Source organism: Bos indicus, chromosome 5, assembly GCF_029378745.1.
Source record: "Bos indicus isolate NIAB-ARS_2022 breed Sahiwal x Tharparkar chromosome 5, NIAB-ARS_B.indTharparkar_mat_pri_1.0, whole genome shotgun sequence".
In the NCBI taxonomy this organism is placed as follows: domain Eukaryota; kingdom Metazoa; phylum Chordata; class Mammalia; order Artiodactyla; family Bovidae; genus Bos; species Bos indicus.
Window position 1 is genome coordinate 103,501,375 of NC_091764.1, and position 14,624 is coordinate 103,515,998.

Sequence of the window (14,624 nt, forward strand, 5' to 3'; positions counted from 1 at the left end):
GCCTCTTTGGAGGAGCTGTCTCTGTGAGCCTGGGGCACACATGGGGTCTGCAGATGCTGAGAAGATGTGCACAGCCAGTGGGTGGTGACAACCAGAGATCCCAGGAGGGCAGAGACACTCACCTGGGCTGCCCAGACCTTCCTTCTGTGTCAGAAGGTAATCGAGCTCCTCATACACAGCTTCAGCAAGAGCATCTTCATAGCTGGATAAGGCTGAGAGATCCCCCAGCAAGTCAGAGAAGCTTCCCCAGATACCCCGATCCAGCCAGCCCACCTTCATCTCCCTAGTGCTCACATGGGGCTGCCAGGACCTCAGCATCGTCTCCTACCCCATGCACCATGTCAGCACCTTCTCCCTCATCAGACCCTGATTACATCTCAGTGCCAACTCTGTCTGGTCTCACAGGACAGGCCATGACTTATGAGAGTTCACACCCCAGTCCTAAAAACCTCTGTCTACTCAGCCCTTAGAGCTCAGCACGGAGCACATGGAGTCTACAACTCCGAACAGTACCTGGCCCAGGTTCCCCTCCTCATACCTGCCCCATCTCCTGCCTCCACACACTCTCCCTGGTCCCCAGTTCCCCCTGCAGCCCACCTCTGCGCTCTGCTCTCCATCTGAGTAGCTGAGTCACCAGGATGACGAGGACCAGGAAGAGAAGCGACCCCAGGATAAGGCAGAGGACCCCAGGCAGGGAGAAGATGCCAGGGAGAGAATTTGAGGTTGTTCTGGTCCCTAAGGAGAACAGGAAAAAGGGCTGGAGATAGTCTTGGGCACAGAGAAATCTCCTGTGTCAGCATTTTCAGGAGCTCTGGACAATGGCGTCTCAGCCTCATACTGTCAGGGCTCCCCCGGGTCTCGTCCTGAGACAAGTCAACTCCACTCTGGCCAGTGTGGCCCCGAGGCAGAGATGGGGATTGTCAGGGAGCTGCCCTGCAGAGACAGCCTCTGAGGACCCAGCTGATCCCTTCTCCTTGGGCTTCAGGAGACAGAGCATCAAACAGTCCAGGGACTTGCACCTCTCTGATGAGGAGCAACACTCAAGGGCAGGTGGGAGATCCTTAGATTCTACAAGGAAGCCAGACTTCCTTGGACCCCAGGCATGAGAACATTTGACCCTGTACATCAAGGCAGGGGATTTCCCCAGTGTAATGCCCTGGCTCCTCCCCAACAGCCATGGCTCCTCAGACTCTTTCCTCTTCTGAGTTGTCAGAGGGCCCACAGAATAGGTCCCCAGTATTTGAGTGTTCTCTCCTGCCCGTGGATGGATCATAGTACCTGCTGTGGTCGTGGGCAATGTTGTCCTTACACCTAAAGAGAAAAACAGTAGTGTGGGGAAGAAGAATTGGCCAGAATGCAGGGCAACCCATTTTTCCCTCCTGAGCCTGAAATCACCCCTCTCAGTCTCCACAGTATCAATGTCCAGGCCTCCCAGCTCCCTCATCCTAGATCAGAGGCCCAGCACCCGGGATGTCTGAAAACACACTCCCCACCACGCCCGGCCCAGCCCAGTGCCCCTGCGCTGCCCCAGGTCACCCAGGGCGGACCCCGAGCCCCTCACTCACCAGAGCACCTCACACCAGCATCCTCCTCATGCTTGCAGTCGCTCTGCCCCCAGGGCTCCGCAGCACAGTCCCACAGGGAGGACTCCCGGCCCCCGCACTGCACCTCGTCCAGCCAGATGCTCCCATTTCCAGGGCCAAATGCTGCAGACCGCACGGCTTCCAGGGCCTGGCCACAGCCCAGCTGCTGACACACCACCTCAGCCTCTGCCAGGCTCCAGGAGTCATCGCACACGGTGCCCCAGGAGCCGTTGTGCCACACCTCCACCCGCCCTGAGCACTCGCTGTCTCCTTCCCTGAGCCGGAGCTTCTCTCTGTCTGAAAAGGCAGCAGCCCCTCCTGTGACTCCCCTGGTGGGAGGAAGGAGCCCCTGGGAGCCACACGGGATGGGGCGGGGCCGAAGTACCTGTGCAGGGGGCAGCAGTTGGACAGCTCTTGGGTCTTCTTCCTGCACACAACAGGGAAACAGTGGATCAGGAATAGCTGAGGGTGTTCCTGTCCCCACATAAGATTATCTAAGGTCCATGGCTCGGTGCAAATGACATGTGAAAACACAGGCTCATTATCTCCTGGGCTGAAACATTCACTGCATCTGATCACCAGCTGAAATGACTTTAAATATTTACTTGTTTATCAGTCTTCACACCCCACAGCAAATATAAACACAGACATCTACGAATGTACACACACCCCTCTGAATGAAAGTTCCATTAGAAGAAGGACCTTGTACATCTTATATGTGCCATGTTTCTGCTATTAGGACAGTGCCTGCTCATTGTATGCACTCATTCAACAAATATCTATGGAAAGCCATTTCGAAATACCTAGAGAGGGGCTTGATAAATATTTATTATATGAATGAATAGACAAATAAAATTCAGTGAAATAAAATTTCTTTTTTTAAATTCATACTAATCTGTGAAATAGTAAACCAAATATAAATTAATGGTAACAGCCTATGATAATAGTTCATATTAAAAATATTCAGTCCAGAAGCACAGAGTCAATTTATATTCAAAATCTCATATACATAATTTTAATGGAAAATTATTAGATAGATTATAAACTACTCTTACCTATTATTCAATGTGACAAGTGGGCAAGTGAAGACTACTGTTGTAAAAGGAAACTCTCTTTTCTAAATTTATTTTTAATTGGAAGATAATTGCTCCACAATGTAGTGTTGGTTATGTGTGTGTGTGTGTTAGTCACTCAGTCATGTCCAACTCTTTGTGACCCTATGGACTGCAGCCCACCAGGCTCCTCTGTCCATAGGATTTTCCAGACAAACACACTGGAGTGGATTGCTATTCACTTCTCCACTGGATCCTCCCTACCCAGGGATCAAACCCAGGTCTTCTGCACTGCAGGCAGTTTCTTTGCTGTCTGAGCCACCAGAAAAGCCCATAGTGTTGGTTAGGAATCTCTTAAAAAGGAAGTATACAGGAAAGACTTAGTAGAATTCTGAGAAGATATATGGACACATATATGTACACACTGAGTAAGCCAGAAATGTTTGCAATAGTTAAAAAAAGCCTATTGATATATCTGTGGTGGATTCATGTTGATGTATGGCAAAACCAATACAATATTGTAAAGTAATTAACCTCCAATTAAAATAAATAAATTTATATTTATAAAAGAAAAAAATAAAAATAAAAATCTATTATAATCTTGAAAAAAAAACTACAGGGGAAAAGTGATGGTACAGGGGAAAAGTGATGGGGGAATGGAAAAAAAAAAAAGCCTACTGAGAAAAATTTGTATTGAGAAGATGCAGAAATAATAAACAAAAGACTGAAAATATATACAAAAGAATTGAAGCTGAGAGAAATAAATATAAATTCAATAAAACAGAAGGGTAAATAATACCTGTCATAAAGTATCAATATTTATATATTCTTTCCAGATCATCCTTTCAAAACTCCTACCCACTCTATGCAGAGAACCTCTGAGAAAACGATGGCAGGACCTCTGTGAGTGGGTTGCTCATTTTCATGGTCAAAGACTTTACCACCTCTCAATTCACAGGGTTTAATTGTAGGGAAAATATCATCAACAAAAGGTCTCATAGTTTAATGCCTCTTTGGCCTTCAAATGAAAAAGACAAAGAGATGAGCAAAGAGAGGCAAGGAAGGGAGTGAGCCTCTGCTTTTAAAGTATCTGATCCCACATTCTCTTAGCTATGGGTTTCAGGCAACATCCAGCATACCCTTCAAGGTGCACCTGAATGGGTGTGTGTGTTTGTGTATGTGGAGGGGGAGGGAAGGAAAGAGAGAAACAGAGAGAGAGAAATGTTGAAGGAATAAGGTGCTATGGTTTGACTATTTGTTGCCCTCGCAAACATTTATTTATTTCATTCAAAATTTACTGCTGAAATCTCATCCCCAATGTAACAGTATTTAGTGGTGGAGCCTCCTCAAACTCTTCCAAAAACAGAAGAACAGAACACTTCCAAATTCATTTTATGAAGCCAACATCAGTCTGATACCAAAGCCAGATAAGGACACCATGAGAAAAGAAAATTATGGGCTAATACTCTGATAAATACAGGTGAAAAAATCGTCAACAAAATATTAGAAAACTGAATTTGAGAATACACTACAAGAATCATACACCATGATCAAGTGATATTTGTTGCAAGGATACAAGGATAGTTCGACATTCACAAATTAATCAATGTGATACACCAAATAAACAAAATGAAGGTAAAAATCATATCCTCAAAGGATACAGAAAAAGTGTTTGACAAATTCAACATCCACTTACAGTAAAAACTCTTTTACTAAGTAGGTATAGAAGGATTGCATCTCAACATAATTAAGGCCATATGAAAAGTACACAGCTAACATCATACTTGACTGTAAAAAACCAAAAGCTTTTCCTCTGAAATTAGACACAAAACAAAAATGTCTACTCTCACCACTTTTATTCAACTTAGTTTTGGTAGTCCTATCCAGATCCATCAGGCAATAAAAAGAAACTCAAGACATCCAAATCTGAAAGGAAGAGGCAAAACTGACACTATTTTCAGATTGAAAAGTGAAAGTGTTAGTCACTCAGTCCTGTCTGACTCTTCACAACCCCAAGGACTGCAGCCTGCCAGGCTCCTCTGTCCATTGGGATTCTCCAGGCAAGAATACTGGAGTGGGTTGCCATTCCCTCCTCCAGGGGATCTTCCTGACCCAGGGACTGAACCCAGGTCTCTTGCATTGCAGACAGATTCTTTACCATCAGAGTCATGAGGAAAGAAATCCCCTTACATGATATTATATGTAGAAAACACTAAAGACTTCAGCAAAAATATGAGAACTAATACACTCAGTAAAGTTGCAGAAGAAAAATCTGTATACAAAAATCATATGCATTTCTTTACACTAACAACAAACTGCTATAAGAGAAACTGAGAAAACAATTCTATTTACATTTGCATGAAAATGAATAAAATGTCTAGGAATAAATTTAACCAAGGAGGTGAAAGACCTGTACACTGAAAACTATAAACACATCGATGAAAGATACTGAAGATGACTCAAATAAATGGAAAGATATTCTGTGCTCATGGATTGGAAGATCTAATATTACTAATATGCCCATACTACCCAAAGCATCTACAGATTCACTGCAATCCTTATCAAAATTCAATGGAAATTTTCACAGATACAGAAGAAACAATCCTAAAATTTGCATGGAACAACAAAAGATGCTCAATACCAAAGCAATCTTGAGAAAGAATAACACAGCTATAGGTGTCATGCTTCCTGATTTCAAACTATATTACAAAGCTATATTAATCAAAACAGTATGTCGATGGTATAAAAATGAACACAGAGATCAATGGAATAGAACAGAGAGTCCATAAATAAACCCACATTTCTATGGTCAATTAATTTTTGACAAAGAAGCCAAGAATATACACTGGGAAAAGGGCAGTTTTTTCAGTAAATGGCATGGGGAACACTGGACAGCCACATGCAAAAAATGAAACTGGACCACTATCTTACACCATTCACAAAAATTAACTCAAAATAGATTAAAGACTTGATCATAAGTCCTGAAGCCATAAAATTTCTACAAGAACAAACAGAAAATAAAATCCTTGACACCAGTCTTTGTGATGATATTTTGGATTTGACACCAAAAGCAAAGGGAACAAGAGTAAAAACAAGCAGTTGTGATGGCATAAGGCTAAAAAGCTTCTGTCCAATTAAGGAAACTATCAACAAAGTGAAAAAACAACCTGTGGAATTGGAGAAAATATTTGCATATTATATCTCTGGTAAGGATTATTATCCAAAATACACAAGGAGCTCATACAACTCAGTAACAAAAAACAAACAATCTGATTTTTTTTTAATGGACAGAGAACCTGAATAGACATTTTTTTAAAGAATACATACAACTTTCCAATAGGTACATGAAAACGTGCTCAGTACTATTAATCATCAGAAAATACAAATCAAAACCACAATGAGATATGACCTCATATCCTCTAGAAAGGCATTTATCAAAAAGAAGAAATAACAGGAGCTCAGGAGAATGTGAAGAGACAGGAAAGCTTTTGCACAGTTAGAGGGAATGTAAGTTGATGCAGCCCCTATAGAGACAGTATTGAGGTGCATCAAAAATTAAAAATAGAACTGCAATATGATTTAGGAATTTCACTTTGGGGTATTTATCTGAAGAAACAAAAACACTAACTTGAAAACCCAATGTTCACTGCAGCAACATATGTTCAGTTGCTAGGTTGTGTCTGACTCTTTGCAACCCCATGGACTGCAGCATGCCAGGCTCCTCTGTCCTTCACTAACTCCCAAAGTTTGCTCAAATTCATGTCCACTGAACTGGTGATGCTATCTAACTATCTCATCCTCTGTGGCCCCCTTCTTCTTTTGCCTTCAATCTTTCCCATCATCGGGGTCTTTTCCAATGAGTCAGCTCTTCTCATCAGGTGGCCAAAGTATTGGAGCTTCAGCATCAGTCTTTCCAATGACTATTCAGGGTTGATTTCCTTTAGGATTGATTGGTTTGATCTCCTTGCTGCCCAAAGGACTCTCAATTCAACTGTGGCATCCAAGCAGCACAATTCAAAAGAATTAACTCTTTTTAGCTTCTTCTATAACCTGGCTCTCACGTCCAGATTTGACTACTGGAAAAAATACCAGATCAGATCAGTCACTCAGTCGTGTCTGACTCTTTGCGACCCCATGAATCGCAGCACGCCAGGCCTCCCTGTCCATCACCAACTCCCGGAGTTCACTCAGACTCACGTCCATCGAGTCAGTGATGCCATCCAGCCATCTCATCCTCTGTCATCCCCTTCTCCTCTTGCCCCCAATCCCTCCCAGCATCAGAGTCTTTTCCAATGAGTCAACTCTTCGCATGAGGTGGCCAAAATACTGGAGTTTCAACTTTAGCATCATTCCTTCCAAAGAAATCCCAGGGTTGATCTCCTTCAGAATGGGCTGGTTGGATCTCCTTGCAGTCCAAGGGACTCTCAAGAGTCTTCTCCAACACCACAGTTCAAAAGCATCAATGCTTCGGCGCTCAGCCTTCTTCACAGTCCAACTCTTACATCCATACATGACCACAGGAAAAACCATAACCTTGACTAGACGGAACTTTGTTGGCAAAGTAATGTCTCTGCTTTTGAATATGCTATCTAGATTGGTCATAACTTTCCTTCCAAGGAGTAAGCGTCTTTTAATTTCATGGCTGCAGTCACCATCTGCAGTGATTTTGGAGCCCAGAAAAATACAGTCTGACACTGTTTCCACTGTTTCCCCATCTATTTCCCATGAAGTGATGGGACCAGATGCCATGATCTTCATTTTCTGAATGTTGAGCTTTAAACCAACTTTTTCACTCTCCACTTTCAGTTTCATCAAGAGGCTTTTTAGTTCTCTTCACTTTCTGCCATAAGGTGGTGTCATCTGCATATCTGAGATTATTGATATTTCTCCCAGCAATCTTGATTCCAGCTTATGTTTCTTCCAGCCCAGCGTTTCTCATAATGTACTCAAATATAGCTTTGACAATATGGACCTTTGTCAGCAAAGTGATGTCTCTGCCTTTTAATATTCTGTCTAGGTTTGTCACAGAGGAACAAGCCTCTTTTAATCTCATGGCTGCAGTCACCATCAGCAGTGATTTGGGAGTCCAAGAAAAAAAAATCTGTCACTGTTTACACTTTCTCCTCTTTTATTTGCCGTGAAGTGCTGATGATCTTAGGTTTTAGAATGTTGAGCTGTAAGCCAGCTTTTTCACTCTCCTCTTTCACCCTGAATGAGAGGCTTTTTAGTTCCTCTTCGCTTTCTGCCATTAGAGTGGTATCATCTGCGTATCTGAGGTTGTTGATATTTCTCACAGCAATATTGATTCCAGCTTGTGATTCATCCAGCCTGGCATTTCCTATGATGTTCTCTGCATATAAGTTAAATAAACAGGGTGACAATATACAGCCTTGACGAACTCTTTTCCCAATTTGGAACCAGTCGGTTTTTTCATGTCCGGTTCCAACTGCTGCTTTTTGATCTGCATACAGGTTCCTCAGGAGGCAGGTAAGGTGCTCTAGTATTCTCATCTCTTTAAGAATTTCCCACAGTTCATTGTGATCCACATGGTCAAAGGCTTTATGTAGTCAATGAAGCAGATGTTTTTCTGGAATTCTCTGGCTTACTCTATGATCCAACAAATGTTGGCAGTTTGATCTCTGGTTTCTCTGCCTTTTCTAAATCCAGCTTGTACATCTTGGAAGTTCTCAGTTCACTTACTGCTGAAGCCTAGCTTGAAAGATTTTGAGCATAACCTTGCTAGTCTGTGAAATGAGCACAGTTGTGAGATAGTTTGACCATTCGTTGACATTGCCCTTCTCTGAGATTGAAATGAAAACTGACCTTCTCCAGTCCTGTGGCCAGTGATGAATCTTCCAAATTTGCTGAAGTATTGACTGCAGCACTTTAACAGTATCACCTTTTAGTATTTTATAGCAATATATATGAGTCAAACAATGTAAGTCTTCACTGATGAATGGATAAATAAAATGTAATATAGATTTATATCCACCCATAAAAAAGAAGAAAATCTTTCCAGTTTCAACAACATGGATGGACCTCAAGGGCATTATGCTAAGTGAAACAAATCAGACAGAGAAAGAAAAATACCATATAATCTCATTTATATGTGTAATATTAAAACAAAAACAAGTTCAGAGATGCTGACTAGTTGGTGGCTGCCAGAGGTGGGGGATTTGGTGTGGGCAAAGGTAATAAAAGGTATAAATTTGAATTATAAAATTAATAGGTGAAGAGATATAACATACAGCATGCTGACTATAGGGAATACTGTATTGTCTATTTGAAAGATGGCAAGAAAATACATCCTAAACATTCTCATCATGTAAGAAAAAATTTAACTATATATATGGATCTATATATATGGATTCATATATATAGATATAACTAGACTTACTGTAGTGATCATTTACCAATACACACAAACATACAAGCATTATGTTGCACACAGCAAAAAATTTAATGCTGTATCAATTACATCAATTAAAAATTTTTAATAAATCAAGTTTGGAACATGTAGATTAAATAAGCTCCATCCAAACTTCATTTTATAAACTCAACTTAAACCCATCACTTCGATTTTAAAATATCAAATCTCACTAACAACATCCTACAGGGTTGGGAAAGACACAGAAATAGACATAAGTCACCTTCACATGAGATGTAGGCTTCCTCCTTTGGAGAGCATGAACTGTATTTCCATGGGCCAGAAGGACACTGCCAGAGAGAGGTATCCATTTTCCGACACTGAATTAAATCTACCCACCGGGGTCTAGAACCTTCCCTGAGACCAACAGAGGTGTTGAGACTTCCACTGTCGCCACATCCAAGCTGTCTGCAGATCACGGACACAGTGATGTCTTCCATGGGGCTGCGGCAGACACTGCCCCAGGTCCCGTTGTAGAAAACTTCCAGCCACCCAGCACACTGCTGGTCCTCGCTCACCATCCTGAGGGCCAGGAACTCTGAGATTGAAAGGGAGGAGACAGGACACAGTGAGAAACCCACTCAGAGCTCTGGGTTTTCCTCTCTCCCCAAACTTGTGAACACTCATCTCTGACCCAGCTGAGGAAGCAAATCCACTAGATGACCAGAGTCAAACCTGTCTCCTTTTTATCTGACTTTGTCCATCTGTGTCTGTCTTTCTAAATATTTCTACCACCATGATGTAGTGAATATAAACTGAGGAAGACCAACCGGGACACCTGCAGGGAGAGGGAGCTGACTCCTGCTTCCTGACAAAACATCTAAAAGAGTGTATGAAAGGGGTGTGATGTGGACAGTGTGGAGGCAGATAGACTAATGGGCCTGTGACTGTTTCCTTATCTGGCAAAGGGGACTTTACAGATGTGATTAAGGTAAGGACCTTGAGATTACCCTGAAATATGATGGATTAACCACCTGAGCACAGTCTAATCCCAATCTTAGACTCACTATCCTTTAGAGTGGAATACTTTTCCTCGTTCTGGTTAGAGGGAGATGTGATTATGTATAACAGTTAGAGAGGTGGAGCGTTGCTGGTCTGATGATGAACAGAAGGGGGTTATGACCAAAGGCAGGCAGGCAGTTTTTAGAAGCTTGAAAAGACAAGAAACAGATTCTTTCCCAGAGGCTGAGAGGTGATGTGACTCTACTGAAACCTTGATCCCCATCCTGTGAGATTCCTGCTGGATATCTAAGCTACAGAAGTGTAAGGAAGTAAATGTGTTGTTTTAAACCATTAACTATGTGGTAATTTTTTACAAAGCAAAAAAACTAGCACCTTGGCTTTAAGACTTCTCTACCATATGTACCAGAAGAGTGAGCCCTGATTTCAAGGAAAACTGAGAAAAGGCTATGCCAGCAAACACTACTGAGGAGAAAGGACCAGAATCTCAAATGCTGCACGAGGCAGTGAAGGCACCTCGTCTTCACGTCTGCTGGAAAGACAGGCTCCATGGGAGGAAGCCTCCTTCTCTTGTCCTTTCAGCATCTCTCCCTCAGGGTTCAGACCCCCGTCCTCCTGGGCCCTCCCCTCCCCCTGCCTGTGGACAGTGTGGAGTGCTGACCTGAGCAGATGACCCCGGCGTCCTCCTTGTGTCTGCAGTCGTGCCGCCCCCAACGCCGGGAAGGGCACCTCCACACGTGGGACTCCTTTCCTGTGCAATTCAGGTCGTCCAGCCAGATGGGCCCTGATCCTGCCCCGAAGTGAGCAGACCCCGTGGCATTGAGGGCTTCTCCACAGCCCAGCTGCCTGCACACCACGCGGGCATCGTCCAGGTCCCAGTCATCATCACAGATGGTGCCCCAGGAGCCCTGGTCAAGGATCTCCACTCTCCCGGCGCAGGGACCGCCTCCGTCCACCAGGCGGAGCTGCCTGCTGTCTGAGGAGAGAGAAATGGGACAATGGGGCGTCGACCTGGGGAATGAGAAGGGTCTTCTGTCCTGTGGGACCCTCACCTGAGCAGTAGGGGGCGCTCTCCTCTGAGGCCGCAGAGCCTGCAGGTTGAGACAGGAAGTCGTTGCACTGGGGAAGCACCTGGGTGTGGTTTCCTGAAAAAAGAGCAATGATTAGAAGGTTGGGAAGGTTGAAGAACAGGAAACTCAGTTAAGCAAAATAACTTTTAGGAGGGGAGGGGACTTTGGGGGGAAATGGATACATGTATATGTATGGCTGAGTCCCTGCCTGTTCACCTGAAACTGTAACATTTTTAATCGGCTAAACCCAATACAAAGTAAAAAGTTCAAAATAAAATAATAATGACCTAGTGATGGAGCTGAGATGAAAGCTGTAACATACCAGTAAAGTTACCATAATCTTAATGTTCCCTTTCTTTATGAACAGCCCTGGTCCTGACAATGCCACGATTACTGTTTTAAGCCAAGCTTTGCCCTAAGAATGAGTTAAATAAGTTGCTCTGTCCTTAATCCACCACTAAATAGAAGAAGCAAAACAAAATCCTTTCTGAAGGCTTTGTACAATTTTTTATCTACAATGTTTGTGATTTTAAAAACACATATAAAAGAGATCTCATGGAAAACAAGAGGAAAAATAAACATTTAAAAAATTTCCCAGGGTATTTGGCTCTTAGAGTTACCTGACAGAGAGTTTATTTATTTTTATTAATTTTTATTTGAGCATAATTGCCTTACAACGTTGTGGTAGCTTCTGCTGTACAGCAAATTTAATACATTATATATACATGTAAGGGTTTCCTAGGTGATTCAGTGGTAAAAAAAAAAATCTGCCTGCCTAATAGGAGACTGGAATTCCATCCCTGGTTGGGGAGATCCTCTGGAGAAAGAAATGGCAACCCACTCCAGTATTCTTGCCTGGGAAATCCTATGGACAAAGAAGTGTCGCAGGCTACAGTCCATGAGGTCACAAAAGAGTCAGACACAACTCAGCGACCAAACAACAACGAAATATATATATATACATATATATATATGTATGTATATATATATATATATATGTATATATATCCCCTCTTTCTTGGATTTACTTCCTATTTACATCACCACAGAGCACTGAGTAGAGTTTGCTGTGCTATAAAATAGGTTATTATTTATCTATTTTATGTGTTCAGTTCAGTCGCTCAGTAGTGTCCGACTGTTTGTGACCCTGTGAACCGCAGCACGCCAGGCCTCCCTGTCCATCACCAACTCCCAGAGTTCACTCAAACCCATGTCCATCAAGTCGATGATGCCATCCAACCATCTCATCCTCTGTCGTCCCCTTCTCCTCCTGCCCTCAATCTTTCCCAGCATCAATGTCTTTTCCAATGAGTCAGCTCTTCACATCAGGTGGCCAAAGTATTGGAGCTTCAGCTTCAACATCAGTCCTTCCAATGAACATTCAGGACCGATTTCCTTTAGGATGGACTGGTTGGATCTCTTTGCAGTCCAAGGGACTCTCAAGAGTCTTCTCCAACACCACAGTTCAAAAGCATCAATTCTTTGGTGCTCAGTTTTCTCTATAGTCCAACTCTCACATCCATACATGACCACTGGAAAAACCATAGCCTTGACTAGATAGACCTTTGTTGGCAAAGTTTATGTGTGCGTGCATGCTAAGTCACTTCAGTCATTTCTGACTCTGTGATACTATGGACTAGCCCATCAGGCTCCATGTCTATGGGATTCTCCAGGCAATATCTATTTTATACTTAGCATCAATAGTGTAGGGCTTCTGAGTCTGGTGGCTGAGGCAGTAAAGAATCCGCCTGCAATGCAAGAGACCTGTGTTTGATCCTTGGGTTGGGAAGATCCCCCAAAGGAGAGCATGGCAACCCACTCCACAATTCATTCCTGGAGAATCCCCATGAACAGAGGAGCCTGGAGGGCTACAGTCCATGGGGTTGCAAAGAGTCGGATACGACTAAGCACACAGCACAGCACATCAATAGTGTCTATATGTCATATATGTCAATTTCAATGTCCCAATTCACCCCACTCTTCATTTCCCCTCTTAGTATCAATATGATGTTCTCTATGTTGGTGTGTCTCTATTTCTGCTTTGCAGTAAGTTCATCTCTACCATTTTTCTAGGTTCCACATATAAGTGATGTTATACAGTATTTGTTTTTCTCTTTATGATTTACTTCATTCTACATAACAATCCTATTTCAAATCCTAAAAGATGATGCTGTGAAAGTGCTGCACTCAATATGCCAGAAAATTTGGAAAGCTCAGCAGTGGCCACAGGACTGCAAAAGGTCAGTTTTCATTCCAATCCCAAAGAAAGACAATGACAAAGAATGCTCAAACTACCACACAATTGCACTCATCTCACTAGCAAAGTAATGCTCAAAATTATCCAAGCCAGGCTTCAACAACACATGAACCGTGAACTTCCAGATGTTCAAGCAGGTTTTAGAAAAGGCAGAGGAACCAGAGATCAAATTGCCAACATCCGCTGGATCATTGAAAAAGCAAGAGAGTTCCAGAAAAACATCTATTTCTGCTTTATTGACTATGCCAAAGCCTTTGACTGTGTGCATTACAATAAACTGTGGAAAATTCTAAGAGAGATGGGAATACCAGACCATCTGACCTGCCTCTTGAGAAACCTGTATGCAGGTCAGGAAGCAACAGTTAGAACTGGACATGGAACAACAGACTGGTTCCAAACAGGAAAAGGAGTATGTCAAGGCTGTATATTGTCACCCTGCTTATTTAACTTATATGCAGAGTACATTATGAGAAATGCTGGGCTAGATAAGCACAGCCTGGAATCAAGATTTCTGGGAGAAATATCAATAACCTCAGATATGGAGATGACACCACCCTTATAGCAGAAAGTGAAGAGGAACTAAAGAGCCTCTTGGTGAAAGTGAAAGAGGAGAGTGAAAAAGTTGGCTTAAAGCTCAACATTCAGAAAACAAAGATCATGGCATCCAGTCCCATCACTTCATGGCAAAGAGATGGGGAAACAGTGGAAACAGTGGCTGACTTTACTTTTTTGAGCTCCAAAATCGCTGTAGATGGTGACTGCAGTCATGAAATTAAAAGACGCTTACTCCTTGGAAGAAAAGTTATGACCAACCTAGACAACATTTTAAAAAGCAGAGACATTACTTTGCCAACAAAGGTCCTACTAGTCAAGGCTATGGTTTTTCCAGTAATCATGTATGGATATGAGAGTTGGACTATAAAGAAAGCTGAGCAATGGAGAATTGATGCTTTTGAACTGTGGTGTTGGAGAAGACTCTTGAGAATCCCTTGGACTGCAAGGAGATCCAACCAGTCCATCCTAAAGGAAATCAGTCCTGAATGTTCATTGGAAGGACTGATGCTGAAGCTTAAGCTCCAGTACTTTGGCCACCTGATGTGAAGAACTGACTCATTTAAAAAGACCCTGATGCTGGGAAAGATTGAAGGTGAGAGGAGAAAGGGACGACAGAGGATGAGATGGTTGGCATCGCCAACATGGCATCACCAACATGGCATCAAACAACATGAGTTTAATCTCCGGGAGTTGGTGATGGACAGGGAGCCCTCTTGTGCT

The 14,624-nt window shown here is 42.8% G+C and overlaps 1 protein-coding gene across 1 annotated transcript in view; it reads right to left on the reverse strand.

Moving 5' to 3' along the window:
- The window catches only part of LOC109558319 (antigen WC1.1-like), a 168,969-nt gene that overhangs the window by 4,142 nt on the left and 150,203 nt on the right, over positions 1 to 14,624 (reverse strand). Inside the window, 8 exon segments of the mRNA XM_070788642.1 lie at positions 123 to 212; positions 598 to 735; positions 1,279 to 1,311; positions 1,566 to 1,880; positions 1,969 to 2,010; positions 9,286 to 9,600; positions 10,684 to 10,998; positions 11,075 to 11,167. Of these exon segments, the coding sequence (XP_070644743.1) occupies positions 123 to 212; positions 598 to 735; positions 1,279 to 1,311; positions 1,566 to 1,880; positions 1,969 to 2,010; positions 9,286 to 9,600; positions 10,684 to 10,998; positions 11,075 to 11,167 (1,341 nt within the window).